At 42.7% G+C, this 27,250-nt stretch overlaps 1 protein-coding gene across 1 annotated transcript; it reads left to right on the top strand.

Annotated features, from left to right (window-relative positions):
• Positions 1–23,087, top strand: LOC120986640. The gene is made up of 8 exons (XM_040415304.1): positions 1–43; positions 1,103–1,154; positions 13,816–13,928; positions 14,413–14,440; positions 15,908–16,059; positions 18,296–18,448; positions 19,405–19,542; positions 22,182–23,087. Exons 2-8 carry the CDS (start codon positions 1,145–1,147, stop codon positions 22,512–22,514), a joined length of 927 nt encoding a protein of 308 aa, XP_040271238.1. The 5' UTR covers positions 1–43; positions 1,103–1,144; the 3' UTR covers positions 22,515–23,087.
• The last annotated feature ends 4,163 nt before the right edge of the window (positions 23,088–27,250 follow it).

The raw sequence follows: 27,250 nt of genomic DNA, 5'->3' as shown, positions 1-27,250 counted from the left end.
CTAGATCTGAGATCAGAACTTCACCTGGATCCAATTTCTGGAGGTATCTACCTATCATTCCTGCATATACTATTATGGGTTAATATATAATGGTGCATATTAGTTTTTGTTTTCCCCCAGAGCTTTCTATGAATTAAATTCATGTACTGAAATACGTTGAGAGGTGTAGTTTCTTCTGGGCAAACACTAGAAATGTTACAGCAGTGCAGTCTTTTTACTTTGCATGAAGACCCTAGACATGGACCATCTTGAAGATGAGATAGATCTTTAAGTTTTGGTCAGCTTTTGGCCTGCAGCCATACTGGCATCAGCTAATCATTAGTGTTGATTGTGAATATTCTAATTGCCAATTTTTATCGCAAATATTGTCCCTTTGAGAATTCACGAAGATGTAGAATATGGTGCTATATATTCGTAATCAGGAATATTCTAGATTTTTTTTTCATCAGTAACCTCCCTTCTTGCTTGTGGGCCAATGAGAAGGCTGCAATGTCTTTGTCAGAGCTTATCAACATCCCTAGCAACCAATATGAAAGTTGCCTCCCCCTTACTATATAAGAACCTCCCCAGCAGCCACTTTCTGCATTTTTTTGCAGTTCTGAGAGAGAGAGCAGTGACATTGCTGTGCTCTGTGGTTTCCTCTGGATCCTATTCCTTATCCAATTACATTAGTTAGTTAGTTAGATAGCTCATATATATATTATACAGATAGTTAGTGGGAGATAGTCAGTGCAGGTTATATCCTGATATAGTGTAGCTGATAGGTTCCAGTGCAGGGTGTTAGGTAGTGTGATAGGAATTACTGTTTCTCTGCTGTCCATACATACATGATACAGACAAAGTGCTGTGATGTCACAACAATACTTAGTGCACCAATCAGTAATATCTACTCAAACCTAAAATGTGAAATTGCATGTATTGCGCAAAAAATATGCGCATCATTAGTGCCGATTTGCGCAATTGTGAAAATAATGGCTGGAGATCACAAATTCTAGAATTTGCGAATTTATTGCAAATATGTGAAAAATTCACGAAATATCGCAAAACAAATATTGCATATTGCCGCTCATCACTACAAATCATCTCTACGCTTTTCTTTCAGCTCTTTGCTATAAGGGATATAACCCCTCGTTACCCAACAACCATGTCTTATGGTAAGCTAATTTTTAATGCTTGTACCCCTAAAATTAACACATGTTTCTTAGTTCTCTCTGTTTCTGAGAATAATGGGGACATTACAACTCCCCATTTCCATAGAAATGTACTATCAGACATATTGCCAGGCTGACTCTAAGGAAACTAATACCTGAACAGTTTTAGAAGTCAAGACCAGGAGTGTATTGAAAAAAGAGAAGCTGTCTCTGTCCTTTATACTTTCTCTCCTTTTATGATCTACTCCTTATGTTGTTCTCCTAAACTGAATAGGCATCTGTCTGCTTTCTTGCAGAAATGCCTGCTTTTCGGCATCATGAAAACAGGACTTTTTTCTGAGAGGTGGCATTGATGCTGGAAACCAGACAGATACCAGTCAGATGCCATCATAGTCAATGGCATCCAGCAGTTCACACCATTATCTGGATATGTCAGATAAAGTGAACTCCAGCAGGCTGTTCCTCCGCAGAATTTCTGAATACAGATTTGAATGCAGGGTAAACGCTCGCTTCTCTCCTCTCCTTCTGATATGTCTCTATGACAGGTCAAAGTTTTGTGAAAGTATAGTCAACCTTTAAGGGGCTTCTGTCACCCCCCTAAAGTCATATATACTTTTTTGGGCTACTTAAAATCCTTATACTGCGATATTTCAATATATAATGCTCTTACTCATTTTCGTTCAGTAGTTTCTTCAAAAAACTGACTTTTATAATATGTAAATTACCTCTCTACCATCAAGCAGGGCGGCTACTTGCTGGTAGTAGCCGCATCCTCCTTTCATAAAGACGCCCCCTCCTCATGTTGATTGACAGGGCCAGCGAACTTGCTCGTCCTCTGGCTGGCCCTGTCTGCGTTCAAATTCTCGTGCCTGCGCCGTACCGGTCTTCAGTCGGCTCAGGCGCACTGAGAGGAGGATGCTCGCTCGGCGGTTCCATCCTCAATGCACCTGCGCCGATGACGTCACATCTACACCCGGCGCAGGCACACTGAGGAAGGAGCGGCGAGCAAGCGTCCTCCTCTCAGTGCGCCTGCGCCGACTGAAGACCGGTACGGCGCAGGCACGAGAATTTGAACGCAGACAGGGCCAGCCAGAGGACGAGCGCGTTCGCTGGCCCTTTCAATCAACATGAGGAGGGGGCGTCTTTATGAAAGGAGGATGCGGCTGCTACCAGCAAGTAGCCACCCTACTTGCTGGTAGACAGGTAATTTGCATAATTATAAAAGTCTGTTTTTTAAAGAAACTACTGAACGAAAATAAGTAAGAGCACTATTGATATATCACAGTATAAGGACTTTAAGTAGCCCAAAAAAAAATAAAGACTTTAGGGGGGTGACAGAAGCCCTTTAAATTGTTACCTTTTTTGTGGTAAACCATTGCTCCAATTGGCAGAAAAAGTAGTAAGTGGGTCCCTTCACTTCAGTGCAGCATTGTTTCTTCCCGCTACTCACTAAGCCCCTCCTATCTGTTAAAGAATGAGCCAGACTTCTGGTAACTTCTCTTGTTTGGTCCCATAATTATATGTACGTACCAGATTTTTGGTTCATGCACACTACATCTTGTTCCTGTCCCGCACAGAAGAAGTACAATGTGCATGTGCTGAAATTCTGGTGCATGGCTCACTCATAGGGTAAGCAAACCCAAACGGGTTCTTACCGAACATCGAGGGTTCGAGCACCAAACCCAAACACAGACTTTGTCTCGGAAGTCCGTTTTAGGTTTTGGCACACAAGCTGAATAAAGTTTATTGAAAGGTTGTGGCACACAAGCTTTTTAGCTGTGGGCACTTAGAAGCCATCACAGTCATGCCTAGTATTGGCATGGCTGTAATTGGCCCATGGAGCATATGACCCGGTCTGTATAAATGCCAGATCACGTGTGGCGCTGCCATTCTGCTGTAATTAGTGTAGGGACAGGATGCATCTCGAGTGAGGGACAGTGTAGTGCAGTCTGACCTATAGCCTTTTTTTGGGATGAGATACACCTCCTTTGCATCCGTGACACAGAAATATAATACTGTAGTTAATCTGTCTGTTAATTCTGTGGGTGACATAAACCCATTTTTTGGGGTGCAATACACCTCTTTTGTACCCGTGACACAGAAATACAATAGTTTATCTGTCTGTTAATTGTGTGTGTGACCTATAGCCATTTTTTTGGTGTGAGATACCACCTCCTTTGCATCCGTGACACAGAAATACAATTGTTCGTCTGTCTGTCAATTTTGTGGGAGACCTCAAAGAATGAGGAGAGCATTAAATAAGGGACATGGCCGTGGTGCTGCTGGTGTTGGTGGTGGTAGAGCTCCTGATGCAGGGAGTGGACATGGTCATCCTGTCCCTGGCGACATGACGTTCTGCATCATTTTGTAGGCCTGAATACCTCTGTACGAATGGTGAGGCCATAACAAGTAAAGGCAGTATTAGATTGGATGTCTGACAGTCCCTCCAGTTCATTCACATTGTGTTCCACTTGGTCCCCTCCTGAAAGTGCAGAGTTGGCACCTGCAGCCCATGGCAATCTGTCTTCCACCTCAACCTCTTGCAAATCAGTCAAGCAGTCTGAGCCCCAAGTCATGCAGCAGTCACTTTTGCTTTTAGTTGACTCTGTTGGCAGAGGTTCCATGGGCCATCCACCTAGTTCTGCACCAGAAGTGGAAGAGATTGAGTGCACTAATGCCCAACTACTTATGTTTTAGCATTAGGACGTTGGAGGATGAGGACATGGGAGTACCACCGCAGCACGTCTCTGATAATGATGATGACGACACACAGGTGTCAACTACAGTGGCTTTCTGCAGTGTGCAGACCAGCAAGGAGGGCAGGGGTGAGTAGTAAGTGGAAGATGATGTGGAGGATGATAAGGTCCTAGACTCTACATGGAATCAAAGTCATTCAAGTGACGTGTGCAGTTCGGAGGAAGAGGTGGTGGTCACGCAGTGCCAGCCGCACAGTAAAAGAGGGAACAGGGTGCAAAAGCACAGCAGATGGCCCCTAGCCAGTAAGCCGGGACTGAACACACCAAACCAGCTCAAAGGAGTTCCCTGGTGTGAAAGTTCTTCAGACAATGTGCTGATGACAAGACACGGGTGGTTTGCACGCTGTACAGTCAGAGCCTGAAGCGAGGCATAAATGTTCTAAACCTGAGCACCACCTGCATTACCAGGCATCTAAATAAAAAGTGGAGCGGACATCTAAAAAAACACAAAAGATCTGAGGCTCCTCCTGCTCCCTTTTCTGCTGCGGTCTCGGCCTCTTCCTCCCCCTCTGGAGCAACAGGGACACCTGGCACCCTGCAAAGAGAGGATATGACAGCACCACCACCAGCAGTATCAATGAGCATCTCATACTGTCCCATGGAAGCATTCAGCTGTCCATCCCCCAAACACTGGAGAGAAAGAGAAAGTACCTGCCTACCCCCCCGTGAGCCCTAGCCATGAATGCCGTCATTTACAAATTTCTGACATTTGAAATGCTACCATTTTGTGTAGTGAAGATGGACACTTTTAAAAACCTTATGGCGGTACTGTCCCATAGTCAGGGGTGCACTTAGCTTTTTTGCTGCCTGAGGCGAAAACTGAAACGCTCCCCATCCCAATGCCAATTTCTTAACCTAACCCCTTTGCCACAATGAAACGCTCATTCCCATGGCCGTTCCACTGCCCCCCTCTTGCCCCTACCTGGTTATGCCTGAGGCCTCACCTGGCCTCATTGGTGGTGCACCCCTACCCTCAGTACGTGATTCTCAGCCGCCACTACTTTTCCAGGTGGGCGATTCCTGCCCTGCACGAACAAGTGACATTCAAAATCAGGTGTGCCCTGTGCAACACCATCAGTGGTAAGGTCCACATAACCACCAATACGTGGACCAGTAAGCAGAGGTAGGAATGTTATAGCTCCCTAACTGCACACTGGGTAAATGTAGTGACAACTGGGCCTGAGGCGGAAAGCGGTTTGGCACATGTCCTACCGCCACCCAGAATTGCTGGATGTTTTTCATTGCTACTACTACTACTTCACTTCCTATACCTCCTCCGATACCACCTCCTCAACCTCCTCTACCACCTTCTAATCCGGTCAGCGTAATACCTGCACCACCAACTTCAGCACAGCCAGAGGGAAACGACAGCAGGCAGTTCTGAAACTCATCTGTTTGGGGGGGAAAAAAACACACCGCGCAGGAGCTGTGGACAGGCATTGAATAACATACCAATAAGTGGTTGGTGCCAGTGAGCCTAAAGCCAGGCCTGGTCGTGTGCGATAATGGGCAAAATCTTGTAGAAGCTCTGGGCCTAGCCGGTTTGACTTACATCCCTTGCCTGGCACATGTGCTGAATTTGGTGGTGCAGAGGTTCCCAACAAATTACCCCGATATGTCAGAGTCTGTGCACGATTTTGGCATCCTCACCCTGCTGCTGATCTCCTGTCTGCGCTGCAGCGTAACTTCTGCCTTCCCGCTCTACGCTTTATATGCGACATACCCATAAGTTGGAGCTTCACCTTACACATGCTGGAGAGACTGTGAGAGCAGTAGCAAGCAATAGTTGAGTTTCATCTGCAGCACGCACGGTTGAGCCACTCTGCAGAACAGCATCACTTCACCACCAACGAGTGGGCCTTCATTTGGAACATGTGGGCTATGTTGTGCTGTTTCAAGTACTCCACCAACTTGGCCAGCGCTGATAATGCTGTCATCGGCGTTACTTTCCCACTTCTATGTCTCCTTTAAAAAATGCTGCAACGGACTGAACCGTCACTGGGGCTGCTGGAGAAGCCTGAGGGCCAGCCTCCTTCCTACGTACTATGGACCCAGAACTATGGAGACCCCCCTCAGACCTTTTGGGGTTACGAGGAACTATGAACCCTGATTTATGTGTGGAATTTATATGCCACATATTTCCAATTGCCCATTAATTTGCAGGGTGTGGATTCAGCAACACAAAAAGGATTAACTCTGTACTGAGACTCCCACTGATTGTAATAGTGATAGTGATGGGATAGTAATGCCTACACGTACTGACTGATGGGTCTGCCCCATTTAACATCTGGGTCTCCAAATTGTACTCATGGCCTGAGCTTGCCCTTCATTGGAGGTGCTGGCCTGCCCTGCAGCCAGTGTATTGTCCCAACGTGTGTTTAGCACCGCAGGGGGGTGATCATGGACAGGCGCATCCGCTTGTACACATTTAACATGGTCAAGCTCATGTTCATTAAAATGAACCAGGCATGGATCCCACCTTTGGCTGAGTAGAGAAGTATTACAGACGCATGCAGCCATTGTTATACTCCAGCAAACTTTTTTCCATGTTTTGGGGAGTCTCCAAATAAAAAATAAAAAAATAAAAAAACAAAACACAAAAACAGTGATGGCTACCTGCTCTGCCTCTTGCCTCTCCCACCTACACCGCCATGTCAACTTCCTCCTCCACTCGGACCTCCATCTCCTGGTTCAAGATTATTGTCTTTTTCCAACCTTAACAACTATATGTAACTATATTGCAGTAGAGAATTATGCCGGCCACACCCAGCCATTTTTATACTCCAGCACAGTTTGTGCTTTCTGTTTGCCATTTCCCAATGTTTTGGGGCCTCCCCCCCCCCCAAAAAATAAAAAATATATCAAATAAAAAACCCTAACAAAAACAGTGTTTGCTACTTCCTCCACCTCTTACACCTACACCGCCACATCCACCGCCTCCTCAATCTCTTACTCTACTTGGACCTCCGCCTGCGGTTCAAGATTATTATTACTACTTTAAGTCATTTCCCTATCCACATTTGATTGTATGGCAATTGTCCTGTTCTTACCCCCATTTTCTTTCCTTTTGCAGCCTTCTAGCCCTCACTACGACTTCTATGGGGTTCAGTTCGGGGTCAAGTTCAGGTTTGGTTCCACAAATTGAACTTTGTACTAAAGTTCGCCCGAACCCGTTAAACCCGAACATCCACGGGTCCGCTCATCCCTACCCACACACAAGATTATGGGGCCAGACGAGAGCATGTCTCAGAAGCATTACCCTATCAATCACAAAGGGATAGGAAGGGCTTACTGAGAACAACGGTGCACCAAGGAGAAGCGGCTTGCCCTTGTGCTCAACCCCATTCATTGCATTAGATCTGAGCTACAGTAAAGGGGAAAACCTGTGGATAGGTATGGTGCTGTTTCTGGAAGATAACAGTGACAGCTACAGCTTGTTCTTCCTTGACTTCCTTGTTCTTTCTGCCTAAACATATCCCGACATGTGTGGCATAAGTTGAACAGATTATTAAAAAAGAAATAAAAATGATTTGGGGACATTATATCATGAGATGTCTTTCCTATATAGGCTTATGTAGGGCACTCAGTGGTTGTTCTGTTAATTGTAGCCTCGCAAGCATTTTTTTAGCATATTGAATTGAAATTCCTTCAGGGGGGATTTGCATTTGGACTCCTATCCATAAAAATATAGGTTTAAATGATTAAAATACAAATTCAACTGAATCTTTTCCCAAAAAACTATACCTTAACCACTTCCCTGCCGCTGTATGACAAGATATGTCGGCAGTAGTGTGTTTAAAGATGGCACCGGCTCCAGACAGACACCTGCACAGGAGACACCCGGGGCTAATGTCTGTAATCGGCAATAATACTGATCACACACATTTAATCCCTCAGAGGCCCTGGTCAAATGTGACTACGGCCTCAGAGAGCTAAAAACTTAGGAGTAGATGTACCCATGGCCAGAATGCTTCCTCCTCGCTGAGATCGGGAAATGCATTCCTTAGTGTTATAGGCCTGAGCTTGTAGGAGGCCTGCAGGTGGCAGCACACAGTACATTAGAATATAGAATATACTGAATTCAGTAAATGATTAAATCCCATTATTGAACAGCCATGGCAATCTAATTATTGCATGTTCAGGTTTTAAAAATACAAAAAAATAAATACATTTAAATCATCCCCTTTTCTCCAAAATTTAAAATAAGAATGTAAATAAAATAAACATCATAGGAATCACAGTGTCTAAAAGCACCGGTACTATTAAAATACATATACATAATACAAATACATCATATATTTATCCCATACAGTGAACAGTGCAATGGGAAAAATCAAAATTGCTGATTTGCCATTTTTTCATTGCTACAACTCCCCAAAAAATTGGTATCAATGTAAATTCCAGAAAATGAGCCATCACAAAGCTCCGTAGATATAGCCATAAAATATGTCATGGGGGACAGAATATGATGATGAAAAAAATAAAATTATATATATATATATATATATATATATATATACAGTCAAGTCCATAAATATTGGAACATAGACACAATTCTAACATGTTTGGCTCTATACACCACCACAAAATGGATTTGAAATGAAACTGACAAGATGTGCTTTACCTGCAGACTGTCAGCTTTAATTTGAGGGTATTTACATCCAAATCAGGTGAACGATGTAGGAATTACAGCAGTTTGCATATGTGCCTCCCACTTGTTAAGGGACCAAAAGTAATGGGGCAATTGGCTTCTCAGCTGTTCCATGGCCAGGTGTGTGTTATTCCCTCATTATCCCAATTACAATGAGCAGATAAAAGGTCCAGAGTTCATTTCAAGTGTTCTATTTGCATTTGGAATCTGTTGCTGTCAACTCTCAAGATGAGATCCAAAGAGCTGTCACTATCAGTGAAGCCATCATTAGGCTAAAAAAAATAAAAAAACATCAGAGAGATACTAAAAACATTAGGCGTGGCCAAAACAACTGTTTGGAACATTCTTATAAAGAAGGAACGCACCAGTGAGCTCAGCAACACCAAAAGAACCGGTAGACCACGGAAAACAACTGTGGTGGATGACCGAAGAATTCTTTCCCTGGTGAAGAAAACACCCTTCACAACAGTTGGCCAGATCAAGAACACTCTCCAGGAGGTAGGTGTATGTGTGTCAAAGTCAACAATCAAGAGAGAATACAGAGGGTTCACCACAAGATGTAAACCATTGGTGAGCCTCAAAAACAGGAAGGCCAGATTAGAGTTTGCCAAACGACATCTAAAAAAGCCTTCACAGTTCTGGAACAACATCCTATGGACAGATGAGACCAAGATCAACTTGTACCAGAGTGATGGGAAGAGAAGAGTATGGAGAAGGAAGGGAACTTCACATGATCCTAAGCATACCACCTCATCAGTGAAGCATGGTGGTGGTAGTGTCATGGCGTGGGCATGTATGGCTGCCAATGGAACTGGTTCTCTTGTATTTATTGATGATGTGACTGCTGACAAAAGCAGCAGGATGAATTCTGAAGTGTTTCGGGCAATATTATCTGCTCATATTCAGCCAAATGCTTCAGAACTCATTGGACGGCGCTTCACAGTGCAGATGGACAATGACCCAAAGCATACTGCAAAAGCAACCAAAGAGTTTTATAAGAGAAAAAAGTGGAATGTTATGCAATGGCCAAGTCAATCACCGGACCTGAATCCGATTGAGCATGCATTTCACTTGCTGAAGACAAAACTGAAGTGAAAATGCCCCAAGAACAAGCAGGAACTGAAGACAGTTGCAGTAGAGACCTGGCAGAGCATCACCAGGGATGAAACCCAGCGTCTGGTGATGTCTATGCGTTCCAGACTTCAGGCTGTAATTGACTGCAAAGGATTTGCAACCAAGTATTAAAAAGTGAAAGTTTGATTTATTATTATTATTCTGTCCCATTACTTTTGGTTCCTTAACAAGTGAGAGGCACATATGCAAACTGCTGTAATTCCTGCACCGTTCACCTGATTTGGATGTAAATACCCTCAAATTAAAGCTGACAGTCTGCAGGTAAAGCACATCTTGTGTGTTTCATTTCAAATCCATTGTGGTGGAGTATAGAGCCAAAAATTTTACAATTGGATCGATGTCCCAATATTTATGGACCTGACTGTGTATATATATATATATATATATATATATATATATATATATACACACCGTATTTTTTGCTTTATAAGACGCACCCGATAAGACGCACTCCAGCTTTTAGAGGAGGAAAATAAGAAAGAATATGTTTTTCATCAGACCTCATATCAAATGCTCATATCAGACCCCAATAAATATCAGGAAATCACATCTAACGCCCTTATCAGGACATCACATTAATCCTTCATGTCAGAACCCCATCAGACCTTATATCAGCTCACATTGTCAGACCCCTATTAGACCTCAGATCAGCCCACATAGTGAGACCCCCATCAGACCCCAGATCAGCCCACATTGTCAGATCCCCAATAGACCTTATATCAGCCCACATAGTGAGACCCTCATCAGAGCTCAGATCAGCCCACAAAGTGAGACCCCATCAGCCCACATAGTGAGACCCCATCAGACCTCAGATCAGCCCACATAGTGAGACCCCATCAGACCTCAGATCAGCCCACATAGTGAGACCCCATCAGCCCACATAGTGAGACCCCCATCAGACCTCATATCAGATTAAAAAAAAAAACATTTCTTACCTGTCCTGCGCCGTGGCTCCTCTCCACCTCCAGCAGAAGCCGCGCTCCCCTGTCTTCACGGCCTGCGCTGCTCTGTCACCTGACTGCGGGTACGCCGGCCTCAGAAAAAAAGACCGGTGAGTACTACAAGCGCTTGCGGCGCTTCGCTCCCCTCTCCCTGCACCTAATTCATACTAGTGAGCGCTCACTAGTATTCGCTTTATAAGACGCACATCCATTTTCCCCCCACTTTTGGGGGGAAAAAGTTATTATTTTATAGCGAAAAATACGCTTTTTTAAATTAAGTATTTAAACATTAAATGAAAAACTATATAAACGTGTTGTCACTGTAATTGTACTGACCGAGAAAAAGAAGGGAACAGGTCAGTTTTACCACATGGGGAAACTGTGCAGTTTTCTTTTCCAGTTCCACCCTTTTTTATTTTTTTTTCCAGTTTTCCACTACATTGTATGGAAAAAACACAACATTAGAGATCAGGAAATCGAAGCTGACGAAGTGGAATTCGATCCGAATTTCAGGAAAAATTTGATCTGCACAGAATCCAAATTTTCTCACGCTTCGAGGTAACAAATCAAATTTTTTCCTAAAATGGCTGCTGCACGTGTTAGGACATGGAGCTCTGGGAATGAGGGATCACCCACAATGCCATGCATGCAGCAAATCAGCAGCCGGCCAGCCCTGTGATGTTAAAGAGTCCCTCCGAGTCACTTGCACAAAAGGCCCAATGCATGATCACTTGCTTGAGTATTGTTTATCAACATTCGGCAGAGGGATGACTTCTTACTCTCCACCTTGTTGGACCCTCGCTACCGGTCCAAAATGGGGGACTTTTTTACACCCGCTGAGAGGGAGGACAAACTGAACTACTATAGAGACATCCTATGTAGTCAGATGGCCGGTGCCTATCTGCGCCATCGTCCATCCTCTCGCAGGTCTGACCAGGGGGGCCCTCTGCGCTCAGGTTCCTCTGCCATGACTGCTGTGACAGGGTGGGGGGGTAGGAGCAGTTTCAGCTGCATCAGCAGCAACTTGAGTCTAGAGTCGCTGATAAACAGCTTTCTTCACCCGCCTAGTGAAAACACTACTCACCAGCAGCAGATGGACCTGGAGGAGGACCTAAACCAGCAGGTGGTGGCATACTTGGACAGCACCCTGCCACCCCACATTGAAGATCCACTGGACTACTATGCAGCCAAACTGGATTTGTGGCCACAACTGGCCGAGTTTGCCATGGAAAAGCTCTCCTGCCCGGCCAGTAGTGTGGCATGTGAGCGGGTGTTTAGTGTGGTGGAGGCCATAGTTACTTCATCCTATCCACCTGAAATGTGGAGAGACAGACCTTTGTCAAGATGAATCAGGTGTGTATCAGCCAGGATTTCCACCAACCAATGCCTGATGCTTTAGAACTAGATCATCCATGGTGCCACACCAACACTTTGACAAAAGAGACTGGTTTCTTCTGGCTACCTGCTTCAGCTACTATTCTGATGCTGCCACCCACCTGATGCCACACATCTGATGTCAAGTGCTCCTTCTTTCACCTACCTTCTGCAGCTGGTACTGGTATTGCCTCCCACCTCCCCACTCAGTCAACGGGTCACTCTGTGGCCTCCTGCTGCTGCTGTTGCCATCTCTACACTGTCATTGTGCCACTCTGTGGTCTCCTGATGGGCCACTATTTTGCCTTTCGGCCTGGCTGACATCATCATTTATTTGACCCCTCTTCTGAGTTTTGATCTGTCAGAAGGAAGGAAAAATGAGACGCACAATGGATCCTGTCTATGTAACAGCTGTAAGGCCTGTATGACATGGTCCCTATTTTGCATCAGAATTGGCTTATGATTTGGTAGCCAAAAGCAGGAGTGGGTACAAAACACAGAAGATATGCAAATATTCCATTCACGTGTCATCTCTGTTTTGGATCCACTCCTGTTTTTTGGGCATTAGCAATACTGATGGATTACTGACCAAATGCTGACCGAGAGAAGGCGGATGCTCCACAGACAGGATCCGTTTTTTGGGGGTTACTTTTCTGACGGATCAGAGGAAGGGCAAAATAATCAGTGACGTCAACACAAACTTACTGCTGACCCCCTCTCCACTCTGTCGGGGGGCTCTACTTGTATAAGTGTTTAATAGAACAGGTTCTGTAGACATCTATGTGGAATCAGCTGACGATGGTGTAAAAGGAGTGCGCTTCATCTTGACGCTAACATTGACCTGTAAGGCTGAGTTCACACTTGAGTTATTTGGTCAGTTTTGGCCCCGTGACTGCCCAAATAAGTGAAGTGTGCAGTGATTCTAAGAGCGACGCCTGTCATCTGCATGTCATACTGACGCACAGTATTATTTCACTACCACAGCAGACTCCCTATGGGTGTTAATGCAAGGCACAGTGTTCTACACCACTATAAAAGGCTCTCTGCAGCCAGGAAATAGCCGTTTTTTAACACGATTCGTCACAAATAAATCCGTATTGAACCAAATTTTTTCGAAAAACTCGGCAGAATCAAATTTCTGAGAAATTCGCTCATCTCTATACAACATATTCCATTTAAAACAAGTAATCATGAAGCTATGTGAATAGAAAAAAATGGTATTGTCAGGAAAGGCAGGGAATGAAAAACGAAAATGCAAAAATGGAAAATTACCTGGTTAATCTGCTTAGCTCCTCCTGTTCTATAACATCATGCCGGCAGATAGGACTGCGTGTACAACTTGACTGTTAATGGTTAATGATACATCATTATAGAAAACAATTGCACCGTAAGGACTGGTTATTTATGACTAATATCCCAGAATAAAACATTGTATCTCTATAACATTTCACGATGGTGCCTCCTCCATAGTTTTCACCCTTCAATTTGTACACAATTAGGCCCTCATGCAGACGAGCGTTCCTCCCGCAGCGAGTCCGCAAAGCAGATCCCGGCCTGACCTCCCAGCACTGCCGGGGGTCACATAGCATTATATTGATTTAAGATGCTATGTAATGCTGCCAGTATTATCCAATACATTCCAGAACTGTAAGGGTTACATAGCATCATAAATCAATATAATGCTATGTGAATCCCGTCAGTGCTGGGAGGTCAGTCCACGTGCTGTGATGCGGACTCGCTGCGGGAGGAACGCTTGTCTGCAAGGGGCCTTACAGTTATTTTACAAAATTTACGTTCTTCATTTTTAGATCCCTTGAGTCCAATCCAAAGCCAGCCAAGAAGACAAGAAAACACTTATGTACAAAAAGAGTCCCACAAAAGAGAATTGGTGGCCCGGTCTGGACTTCAGTGTCTGGCTGATGTAAGAAGATCTTCATTGACTTATTGTCCTGTGCTACATGGACACAGATACACTCTGGACACATTGACATTTGTTCTCTTAACCTTTTTGACACCCACCCAGGTTTTTCTGTCCATGTTATACTGTATAGGAGCCCATACGCCTCCAAGTACGGGTCTTTCAGCTGACAGCTATTCCTTCCGGCTTCCCCATACACATGCTCGGTTTGGATGGTTCATCCAACTGTAATCCAATGTGATAGGAATGTACATCACACCTTCATTGTGTAGTTATTAGCTTGGTATCTGTTGATGTCAATGGCAACACTCTTTGGAGGGTCTACTGACCAGAGTGTCTTGTTTCCACCCTTGATAGCGATACCAACAATGTTGGGTCTACTACTATTCATGTATATATCATACATAGTGTATGATTTCATGTCAAATTCTAAAACAGATCTCTGCAGGAGAAAATCACTTTGTAAAGTCCGATTATTCTCTTGCAGGTGGAGGAGGTTGTTTTGAAGAGGAATGGTAAGATATGGCAGATGTCAGTGGGGTCATCCAACGTTTAAAGTACTCCTACCATTCTAATATACATGAGTTATTAACTTATTATTAAGCTTCCACTTCAAAGACGCTCAGGAACCCTATGCTGAACAAAGTCTGAAGTTGACTTCCAGGCTCAGTGACTTTTTATATTGGTCCTGGCTCCTCTGTAAGTTCACAAATAGAGTTTGCTAGCTACGCAGTTTTTTTTTTTTTCATTAAAGGGTTTCTTCTGCATAAGTCATTAGTATCTGATTGGTGGGGGTCCGACATTCAGAACCCTCTCCGATCAGTTGTTTGAGAAGGCACCAGGGCTCACAGTAGAGATGCAGCCTTCTCTCAGCTCACCGAGCACAGAACCATACGTTGTATAGCAGTCAGTTGTGTTTGGTATCAGAGCTGAGGCCCATACACTCCTATAGGACAGAGCTGGATCTAGGACATGTGACAAATGAAGGCGATGTCGCATGACCTAGGCTTAGTTGCGAGAAGGCTGCAGCTCTTCTGGTCCACTGGTGTCTTCACAAAGAGCTGATCGGTGGGCGTCCTAGGTGACAGACTCCCATTGATCAGATACTGATGATCAGTAGAAAAAGTTCAAAAAAACATTTTAAAGTTCTTAAGAAATGTAATATTGATGTTCTATCCTTAAACAAATCATCAATATTTGATCAGTGGGTGTTTGGCTAACGGAATCCCCACAATTAGCTGAAGCCATGGCTTGAACACCACAGGTCCACATCCCCTTCATTGTTTACCAAGCACAATGCCATATACCTGGTTGTGGCTATCCCTGGTGCTGCACTTCATAAAAGAAAAATCACATTTAAAGGAAATGTGCCATCGGAAAATGACCTAGTGTTGAAATTACGTTTTTCTATTAAACATATATGTTTTATAATTTTTTTATTTTGCATTTCATTATTCCTAAAATCCTGCAATTTTTGCACAGGCAACTAAGCCTCATTGTGTCTTGAAACATTCAGTCCTGTACAGGTAACTTTTCAACAGTCATATCATTATCATCACAGGCAGGAATACAGTGACAGGCAACACCTCGTTATAAATATCACAGGATCCACCGTTCACAATAGGTGATGTCACATCTAACCTCCTTCCCCTCTCTGCACAATGACCTCTGTTCAGGTCAAGAAAATTCTCCCACAGAAGTCAATGAGTCTGGTTCTGTCTATTGTGTCTATGACCCATGTGGTTGTTGTACAGCATGTCTCTAAAAACTGAAAGTCTTGACAAACTATTAGGCTATGGATTTTTTTTTATAGTGGAAAAAAAAAACTGAAAGAAAAAAAAATCACCAAAAATGATAAAACAATGGAGGGAATTTATCACAGACCAGCGTTTAATGCCGGTCTATGATTTCCCATGTGCTGCAGACACCTAATGAGACATTGGGAGGGACTTATTTGTCTGTTTATTTTTTAAATTTTACAGTTTTTTCTACCAGAAGTGGGAAGGCTCTGTTCGGTTTATATATGGGGAGCATGCAACGTGGACCAGACTTGTGCTTCAGAGACCCTAATAGAAAAGACCTGGCTGCGCTTTATCTACTGCTTCGCGAAGACCGAGGCAAAGCTGGAACTTACGTAAGATCTTCTCTCTAGAAACTATTGTGTCAATTCGGAGAATGTATTAGGCTACTTTCACATCTGCATTTTTGCTGGATCCATCCGGAAAAAACTCATCCGGAATATAATACAACCATCTACATCAGTTCAGAACGGATCGGGTTGTATTATCTCCTAAATGAACAAGACGGATCATCTGGCACCAAGTCTATTGTATGACAATGGATGCCCAATCTGGGGGGGGTTTGTGTCCGAAAAAAATGGATCTGGCACCATTGGCTTATATTGTGTTTCATGCACTCTGTTCAGTTCAGTTTTGTCCAGATTGACAACGAATGGGGACAAAACTGAAGCGTTTTCCTCCAGCTTTGAGATCCTCTGCCAGATCTCAGTACCGGAAAGGAAAACGCTGATGTGTAAGTAGCCTTAGGCTACTTTCCCATTAGCGTTGTTGCTGAATCCGGCAGGGCTCAGCAAAAACGCTTCCGTTATTGATAAAGCAACCATCTGCATCCGTTATGAACGGATCCGGTTATATTATCTTTAAAGGGACACTGACAGGCCCAATAAGCATAATTATCTATACATATGCATGGACAAGTCTTCTAATGTGTATTAAAAACATATAAGTCTAACCCCTGTCCACCTTATAAATACAGCAAACTCATGTTTTATAACCTGAAGTAATCGCTTTTCTTTCTGCCCAAGGGGCGGCGTTTCAGCTTCACTTCTGCCCAGCCAGCCGCCCCCCAACCGCCGTTTTGAAGCGCCGCCCAGCTCATCAATATACTTTCAGCTTCTGCGCATGCGCCCGGCACCCATAGCTTTCAATTGGGCATGCGCGGGATCTCGGAAGGTCGGGGACCGCAGAAGCCGCCCAGCGAAGTGAATATTGATGAGCTGGGCGGCGCTTCAAAGCGGCTGTTGGGGGGCGGCTGGCTGGGCAGAAGTGAAGCTCAAACGCCGCCCCTTGGGCAGAAAGAAAAGCGATTACTTCAGGTTATAAAACATGAGTTTGCTGTATTTATAAGGTGGACAGGGGTTAGACTTATATGTTTTTAATACACATTAGAAGACCTGTGCATGCATATGTATAGATAATTATGCTTATTGGGTCTGTCAGTGTCCCTTTAACATAGCCAAGACAGATCCGTTATGAACTCCATTGAAAGTCAATGAGGGACGAATCCGTTCTCTATTGTGTCAGAGTTAAACGATCCGCCCCATTGACTTGCATTGTCAAGTCATGACTAGAGATGAGTGAATTTCATATTTTGAAATTCGTTCACACTTCTTTTGGTGGTAAAAGGTTAATTGCGTTATGGATTACGTTACCACAGACCATAGCGCAATTCTATGATGGAATGTAAAACAGAATGACTTTAGAGGCATTCCGTTATTCATTCCGTCATAATAGAAGTCTATGGGCTGCAAAACTGATCCGTACCGTTTCCGTTATGCAGGGGAGGACTCCATAACGTAATTCACCTTTTACCACCAAACAAAGTGTCAACGAATTTCATAAGCGGAAATTCGCTCATCTTTAGTCATGACGGATCCATTTCGCTCCGCATCCCATGACGGAAAGAAAACCGCAGCTTGCTGCGGTTTGCTCTCCGGTACAGGAACTCCACCAAACAGAACAGAATGCATTTTAGAGCATTCCGTTTTGTTCAGTTACATTTTGTCCCCATTGACAATGAATGGGGACAAAACTGAAGCGTCTTTCTACGGTATTGAGACCCCATGACAGATCTCAATACCGGAAAATAGAAACGCTAATGTGAAAGTAACCTTAGGCAACCAGAGCAAGGGTATGAAATTTCAGAAATTTTGAGTTTTTTCTAGGTCTAGGGAAATCATTTTCTTATTTTTATCTTATAAAGCCCCTCGCAGGTGTAGAGACCACAGTAGGTAAACAGAAAGAATCCGATCGGACTAATCTGAGGTCCAGGCTGCCGTACTCTGTGATAGGGCATTAATGCAAGGTTATGTGAACCCACTTATCTTAGTCATAAGAACATATATGAACAACCCTCTCCCCACCCTTGCAATGCTCCCTTTTCACACCACTTCTGAAAAGTGGCGTGAGAGCCAAAAACACGAAAATTTTGCTGCAAATACAGCATGCAACATTTGCTACTTATCCACACAAGAATTCTGGTGTAAAAGCCGTAGTAAATGCCCCCTAATATATTTATTATTAATCCAAATAATCTACACAACTATTAATATGATATTTTTTATCTGATAGCTGAGAGTTGTCACTCCTTCTGACAATACTATTGGATATGTGAACAGTGAGTACAGTCCGAAGATAATGAATATCTCCATCCTGATGGCGAACAATGATCTTGTGTTCACTTCACGGCTGCCCAAAGGGTCAAAACTGCCAAAAGCAATTCAGGTGACAAACATTTTAGTAGATCACTTTCTAGTCTGTACATCTATGTACAGAATTGCAATGCCATAGATCTCTGAATCAGTATAAAAAATCTTTCAGTAGAAACCAGACCACCTAGAACTGTGCTCTCCAACCCATGGTTCTCAAGGTGTGGCAAAACTACAACTCCCAGCATCCCCTCACACAAAGTCGTTAGCAGCTGGTGAGCCACAGGTTGAAGTGCACTGACCTACAGGACATTTAAGTATACACACAGGGAAGTTTTGAGACACTTAAAACTAGAGACATGTTACCAGATGTCTTGATGAAGTGATCACAGGGTCAGACTAATTGTCTAGTGGGCCAAGGTTCTGAGACAACAATGGGTCCACAATACATTTGAGTCTGAAAGATACAGTTTTGGGCAAAAATTACTGGCTTATTCTTTCCTTTGGTGGCCAGTTAACCACTTTCTAATGCTGGTGTCCAGGTCCTAGGGATCAAACTTACCTGTATAGACCTGTGACCAGTGTGTTCAGTGGGCAGCCCTTCTGGTGGAAGAGTGCATTTAGAAATGAACATTGGCTGTTCATCAGTCTCTCAACAGGCTGGTACGAGTGTTATGGTAGGGGTGGTGAATCATTGGCACTAATGTCAATGACTTGGACACCTGAGCTCGAAGTGGGCATTATCATCAGACATGAAGCATGAGCTTCACTATGACTTCTTGTAGCACTACAAAATTGAATTACAGCTGAATGTCCAAAGAATACATTAGGTTGTATGCAATCTTGTGAACTGCAGCTGTGAATTGATAGTTTAAAAGTTGCCATGTAGCCCAGGCCTTAGACATATCAGTATCATCACATTTTTTTTTAATCTAATTCTATTCTGATGAGTTGTTCTGCAGAATGAACCTAGCCATATAATATAAATAGGATTTTATTGAATCTCAATCATTTTCTCTATGCCGTTCGCAGATATTCAGTATAAACCAGTCCCGTCTGGTGGCTGAAATAAAGCTGAAAGAACAAAAATTTTCTCAAGTTGTCTTCCACTTTTTGTCAGAAATGGACGTAACCCTGAAAATGTTGGTATTAGCTGCATTCTTGTACATGGTAAGTTGAAGATATCAGTCTGTCTGTTTCTCTCCTTTATACTTCATTAAGTTCTGCTCTTCATCCTCTGTATTTCTTCTCAATGTCTCTATCACCTTCTTGCTCTTTACTCCCTTGCTCTTTTTCTTTACCTCCTGCTCTCCTCATCTCTCTTTTTCTCTTGTTATCTCTCTGTTACCATATCTGTTTGGGGGAAAGACCCCACATCGCGCAGGAGCTGTGGGCGGGCATAGAAGAACAGACCGATGAGGGGTTGGTGCTGCTGAGCCTCAAGCCCGGTCTGGTGGGGGTTGACAACAGGCTAAATCTGGTAGTAGCACTGGGCCTAGCCGGTTTTACGCACCTTGCCTGGCACATGTGTTGAATTTGGTGGTGCAGAGGTTCCTGAAGTATTAGCCCGAGATGTCAGAGCTGCTGCAGAAAGTGAGGGTCGTCTGTGCGAGCTTTCAGCGTTCTCACCCTGCTGCTGATCGTCTGCCTGCACTGCAGTGTAACTTCGGCCTTCCCGCTCACCGCCTCATGCGACGTACCCACAAGTTGGAACTACTGCTTGCACATGCTAGAGAGACTGTGCGAGCAGCAGCAGGCGATAGTGGAGTTTCAGCTGCAGCACGCACGGGTGAGTCGCTCTGCGGAACAGCACCACTTCACCACCAATGACTGGGCCTCCATACAGGACATGTGTGCTGTGTTGTGCTGTTTTACAACACGGCCTCCATGCACCGACATCAGCATTATTATCCCACGTTTATGCCTCCTTGAAAAAACGCTTCAGGTGATGATGGCTGAGGATGTGGCACAGGAGGAAGAGGAGGAGGAACAAGTATCATTCCCACTGTTATCAGGACAGTCTTCCACAGGTGGCTCAGATGGTGGGTTCCTGCACAAACAGCGGCCAGGTACCCAACTGTCCAGCCAGGGCACAGTTTTGGAGGATGAGGAGGATGATGAGGATCCCCGTTCACAGCAGGGTGTCACCCAAATCAGCTCACAGGCATCAATGGAGCATGGCTGGGGGGATACAGAGAACACAGACAATACACCTCATACAAAGGACAGCTTGTCGTTGCTTCTGGGCAGCCTGGCACACATGAGCACTACCTGCAAAAGACCGCCGAGTTACCCTCATTGCTACCAGTGCTGATTACTGGGTGGCCGCCCTGCTGGATTCCTACTACAAGGACAACGTGTCATCCCTACTCCCGTCACTGGAGTGTGAGCGGAAGATGCATGAATACAAGTGTGCGCTGTTAGACGCAATACAAATGGCGTTCCCACCTGACGGCGGAGGCTCAGTGGAAGCACGAGGAGGAGGAGGAAGTCGGCAACGCAGCTGGGGCACTGGCACCACCTTGGGAGGGAGAGTTAGCATGGCCTTACCCCAAAAAATGGCTATAGGCCACACAGAATTGAAAGACCAAAAAAAAAAAAGACTAATAAAAAGAAAACACACACAATAACAGTGTCAGCTTTCTCCCCTGCTTCCTCTACCTCTTCCACCTACACCGCCATGTCCACCTTCTCCTCCACTAGGACCTCCACCTCCTTGTTCAAGATTATTATGTCTTATATTGTAGAGTAGAGAAGTATGTCTCTTCCACCAACACTGCCATGTCCACCACCTCCTCAAACTCCTACTCCAGTTGGACAAAGATTATTATTTTTTATTTTTATGTATTTTATGTTATTTTAAGTCATTTCCCTATCCACATTTGTTTGCAGGGCAATTATCCTGCTCGTACCTACATGTTGCTTTCCTTTGCAGACCTCTAGCCCTTACTATGATTATTTTACAGCCATTTTACAGCACCAAAGTTCAGATCCCAATTGACCTCTATGGGGTTCAGGGTCAAGTTCAGGAACCAGGACCAAACTTTGAAACCCGAACATTTGCTCATCTCTATCCATAACCCATTGACTGTAATGGGATTTGGTTTCCATCGGGGAGTCTGTATTTTTAGTGGAAAAAAGTCCTGCATGCAGGGTTTTTCTCTTTGCTGTTTTTGAATCTGTGAGGTAGGCCTCAAAAGTAATTTAGTAGCAGATATGAAAAACACCTTTATTGCTAGTTTCCCCAGTCTTTTTTTTGCTCTTACTCTTTTTCGTTTTTTTCCTACTTACTCATTCTTGCCCTCTTAAAAATGTACTTTAAGCCATCTCTGTACGCTGGGCTTTCTAGTAACTAATAGCTGCAGTCTCTTGAAGAGTTCACTGAAGACTAATGCAGTCATATTCCTGAATAGTGTCTGTACTCCCATTTGGTAACTGGTTGATAACCAGATGTCCTCACCCTTTTAGCTGACAGCTTCTTATAGCTGGCTCCTCCTCTGCACACAAGTTCTCACACATAGCTCACATCTGCTCCCTCAGGAACAGTTCTGTGCTCACGTGGACTGACTGGAACAGCTTTATGCATCCACTTCCTGTAGGTCCCTATCTCCTTTCTTGAACCTTCTAAGGATCTGATGACCTCTGCTGTGTGATAAAGACTCATAGGCGATGGTGCAGCACCACCTCTGTGTGTTACGTTCCTTCTTGCTCATTCGCTCACCCTTTCTTTTACTCTCTCTCAGAATTTCCTGATATCAATGTACAAAATATCATCCCTATAGAGTATATGCTATATTTATGTTTTACAGAATTTCCAAGCGGAAACAATGAACCAAACCATCTCACTGCATGTGGATTTCAGGAAGATCTTTATTAAAATATTTGATGAGATTCTGGAAAATGAAGACATCTGCTCTGATAATAATGATTGTGTTGATACAGATTGTGGAGACAATAGACTTCATTGCAAAGCAGTCTCTGGACTTAATATAAGTCATAAGGAACCAAAATTTAGTAATAACAAGAGTAGGGATGATGACTGTTGTGGCTGTAGTTGTTATGGTATCTGTTGTTGTGATAGTGATTGTGATGATTCCGATGATTGCGATTGTAATGTTGATATCTGTTGTGGTGACTGGTGACCTGTGGTGATCTTTTTTTGATGGGCCAGTTTGTGTGGCTGTGATGACACTAGTTGTGATTGTTATGATGCATGAGGTACTTGTGATGGCCTGTTCATTTCCTGATGGCCCAGATTGTAAAGTTGTTGTAGTTTTGATGATATCTGTTGTGATTGTGATGATGATACCTCTTAAAGTTGTCCTGACACCTGTTGAGGTTGTGATGACCTGTTCTATTCCTGATGGCCCAGATTGTGAGGTTGTGATGACCCAGATTGTGAGATTGTGAGGTTGTGATTGATGTTTCAATGATCCTTTACTGATTTTGATCCTATGTGTTGTAGTCGTGATTATCTCTACTGTTTCTGATGGCCCAGATTGTAAAATACTGAAATGTGTTAATATCAAGTTTTCTTGTTGCTTTATTAAAATATGTTTTAATGAATTATTTTCCTGAATATTGGTTGTAGTTAGTTAAGGTTGGAATATAACAAAAGTCAATCAAGTCCAACCTGTAATCCTGCTATATTGATCCACGAACAAATCCCTGGATCAATGTCCATCTTCCTTTTAAAAAGGGGTTGTGCCAAAGTGAAAGGGTGTGTAGAACATAATTTATAGACATTGTTATAAGCCTCAATGGTTTTTTTAAATAAAAAGTCATCTAAACCTTTTTTGAAGCATTTACTGTATTTGCTATGACTGACTCCTGCGGCTATTCCAGAGATGCACAACCCTTACAGTAAAGAATAGTGCTGAGTGTGAATATTCGAAAAGCTAATTTTTATCTTGAATATTGCAACTTGAAGAATTCTCAAATATTTTGAATATAGTGCAATATATTCACTTTTCGAATATTCGTCATTTTGTTCCATCTAAAGTCTTCATTCCTCCCTGCTTCTTGCTTGTGGGCCAATGAGTCATTGGCCCACAAGCAACTTAATCAGGGAGGAATCATGACTTCAGATGGAAAAAAAGACGAATATTCTAAAAAACTAGTATATAGCACTATATTCAATATAGTGCTATATATTAGTTTTTTAGAATGTTTGTGTAACGGACCGTTTCAGCAGACAAGGGGTTAAAATCCGTTTAGGCGATATGCCCCTTTCTGAGAGACAGGCACAGCTGCTGCAGAACACCAAACTCCCGAACTGGATACAAAATAGCACTCCAAACTGGAACCTCACGAATAGCTGCTAGCAATCAGTCTCTGGCAATCAGTCTCTAACAGCATACAGTGGATCCCCCCAATAACGAGACAAGGCTCCGTGTTGAGGGTCAAGCAGTGGTCTGAGGTGCTGGCACACCCAGCCTGTTTTTTTATTACAGTTGTTGCAAATACAGGTCCGCCCACAGGGAGGTATAAAACAACCAAGCCCATCTGGTGTACACACCCCTAGGGGACCAGAATGAAGACTGTGACACAGGACAGATATGCAGCACTGTAGGATACACCGAGACAATACATCCCCACAATGCATCATGGTTTCCTCCTCTCTGCCCTGGAGACACCCGAGGAGTAATCCAATTATCTCTCAAGACAAAGGGAAATCACCAATACACATGTGGGGACAACAGAACAGAAATCAACATTTAAACATACAATGTCACAACCCTCTTCAATACACAGACATTTAACATCCCAAAATGGCACGAATTAGACCAGGAGTTCAAGTTAGTTCAAGTCCTTTGTGAACAAATGAGGCCTGGCTGATGAGAGGGCCCATAATCTTGGGGCAAGAGGTCAGCAGCCAGGCCCCTCCAAAACCCAGTGACGAGGTTGGTTTCACCACAGTTTGTCATTTTTTTCCATCTGAATTCATGATTCCTCCCTGATTAAGTTGCTTTTGGGCCAATCATGTGTTCAGATGGAAAAAATGACGAATATTCTAAAAACTAATATATAGCACTATATTCTATAGTGCTATATATTAGTTTTTGACCCACGCCTGTATTGATCGCATAATATTCACATATTACGCAATCATTACCTTGCCAATTTTCAAGTAAAAAAAAAAGAATGTAGAATATAACGAATATTCGAATTTGAGAATATTCAACTAATATTCTACTAAATATTCGTAAAATATTGAGAATTCGAATATGACCCCTGCCACTCCTCACTAGTAAAGAATGCTTCTCACCTCTTATGACTGAATCTTTTTTTCTCCAGGCGTAGGGAGTGGCCCCTTGCGTTTTGAGGTAGTTTAACACAGAATGGCTTCCCTTGATATTTTTTGTATGGTCAGTATATATATTTGTACAGGTTAATCATGTCCCCCCTTAGATGTCTTTTTTCAAGGCTAAACAAATTCAGTTTTTTCAATTGTTGCTCATAGCTAAGATCTTCCGGGCCATTTATGAGTGGGACTCATATCCGATTTGTTAATTTTTCTGGTTATCAACACTAAACTCTGACATGATTGTGGTGGAGTCAGGTTAGGGCGGGTTATTGAATTCCATTATAGGTTCCATTTTATTAGAGTTATAAAGGAATATAACGAAATTCTGGGACAGAATGCCCGTGTTGCTGAAGATCGCTGTGACCATGCTGTCACACCTGCAGTCGCAGGGAGATGTGCCGTGACCTGCAGGAGGGGTCAGGCAATAATAGACATTTGTAGCTCTCTGCTACAAGTGTCTATAACAGTGTAAAATCTAAAAGCTGTGAGGGAGCACTTTTTCTTATGTAAGAGCGCCACCTGCTGGCTGTAAAATTAAATGTCAGCCCGCAGTCTGATAATTAACCTCTTCCTGCCTTGACTGTGGAAGGAAGGGCTTAATTCACTTTAAAAAATAAGTAAATAAAAAGTAAAAAATAAATAAATACAAAGTTATAGCAATAGTTACTAGTATTAGCAATGGTATATCAGACTATGAACACACTCATACAAACATCCCGCCCCTGCTTTGTTCATGAAAAAAAAAAAATATATATATATATATATAATTAGTTTTAGCATAGTATAGTGGAATTTGTGTATTATTTTAAAAATGCGTAAAATATACAAACACACTTATATTGTTTTAATTTATAAAATAAAATAGAAACAACAACTTAAAAAGGCTCTGTCACCCTATTACACCACACATACTGCCCTGTAGGGCGCATCATGCTGATTAAAACTATACCTTTCTTTTGTTTGTACGATAAATAGCTGCAGAAATCTCTGTGTTTTTATTAATATGCAAATGAGCACTTGGAGCACTACGAGACGGGACTGAATGGTTTGAGCACTGCTATGTGACACCCCCTGTGCTCTGCACATGCTCTCCTCCCCTTGATTGACAGGGCTAGACATCAGGCTGAGGGCATAGCTGTGTCCTAGCATCTACATATCATATCACTATGTACTATAGCTTCACCACACTGAGATCTGCCCAAAAAGCGAATCTACATATTACTGCTTTATTCACAGACACAATATATGATTATACAGACATCAGTAATATGTGTCAGCTTATATACATAGAAAAGACATACTTCTCTATGAGGTAATGCTATAGATTGGTGGTTCAATAGTTGATTTTGTATGTAGAGATCCCATGTTTGAATCTTGAGAGAAACATCAACATTTTTTCTTCAGATATTTTTTTTTCTTCCACATAAGTCTATGTCATACATTGTGTCTGTGAATAAAGCAGTAATGGGTTTTGGCACAAAAAAAAAACAAAAAACACTATTCTCAATATAGTAAGGTATTATTATTATTATTATTATTATTATTATTATTATTATAATATATTATTTATTATATCATTCAGAAATAAACGTAATTTGAGCAGCTCTCACCTACCTGGAATTCCAACTTTGAGGCACGGGACCGCTCCCTCACCCGGACTGCGAGCAAGTAGAGATAAATGCAAAAAAGGGGAAGTTGTCCAGCCTGTCTTCGTGGTAATCCAAAAAGCACTTTATTGAGTATCAAATACTAAAAACATCCAGGTACAAGTTGCATAGGTCTACGTGTTTCGGGCAGAAAACAGGAGTCATGAGTAAGGGCTAAACTGTTTTCTGCCCGAAACGCGTAGACCTATGCAACTTGTACCTGGATGTTTTTAGTATTTGATACTCAATAAAGTGCTTTTTGGATTACCACGAAGACAGGCTGGACAACTTCCCCTTTTTTGCATTATTTATTATAGTATAGCCTTTTAATACGGTTTTAAATAAGAGAAAAAACATAACAGAAAGAAAATTTGCATCTCCTCTGGGATTTGAACCTAGGATATCTATATGCATGGTGAAGCACTATACCACTAAATGCTATAACATCACCACATAGATACATAAGTTATTCCTATGCTTATAAGCTAACACATATTACTGGTATATGTATAATTATATATTTTAAAAATAGATTAAAATGTTTGGGGGGCAATCAGACATCTGACAAATGTATGAATAGACAAGGTGTAGATAAATAGATAAGTTTAATTAAATACCTATAAAATATAGGACCACATTAATATCAACAGCAATCAATCAATTATAAACCCCACAAGATATTAGTTGATCAACTAAAAATAAAAAATCCAAAATAAAAACAAATTAATTATGTATATCTGTAGCAGAATAAAACAACAGTCCTGTAATCCACTGATCTATATGATCTTTATAAAGATAATGTATAAATGTCCTCACAAAGTCCTTATAATAGGGTCTTTCTGTTGTATTATACTTGTCTGCATATTATATACAAAAATAACTTGTTAAAATGCAGTATGATGAAATGAATTGGGAACGACGTGAC

This window comes from Bufo bufo, chromosome 1 (genome assembly GCF_905171765.1).
Source record: "Bufo bufo chromosome 1, aBufBuf1.1, whole genome shotgun sequence".
Classification (NCBI taxonomy): domain Eukaryota; kingdom Metazoa; phylum Chordata; class Amphibia; order Anura; family Bufonidae; genus Bufo; species Bufo bufo.
Note: the sequence above shows the minus strand (reverse complement) of the source record. Positions and strands in the feature narration are given on the sequence as shown.

Excerpts from the sequence above, each read along its gene's own strand:
- LOC120986640 (XM_040415304.1), top strand. Across the intron at positions 13,929-14,412 it reads GACTTCAGTGTCTGGCTGAT|GTGGAGGAGGTTGTTTTGAA; the intron begins GTAAGAAGATCT and ends ATTCTCTTGCAG. Across the intron at positions 18,449-19,404 it reads AACTGCCAAAAGCAATTCAG|ATATTCAGTATAAACCAGTC; the intron begins GTGACAAACATT and ends TGCCGTTCGCAG.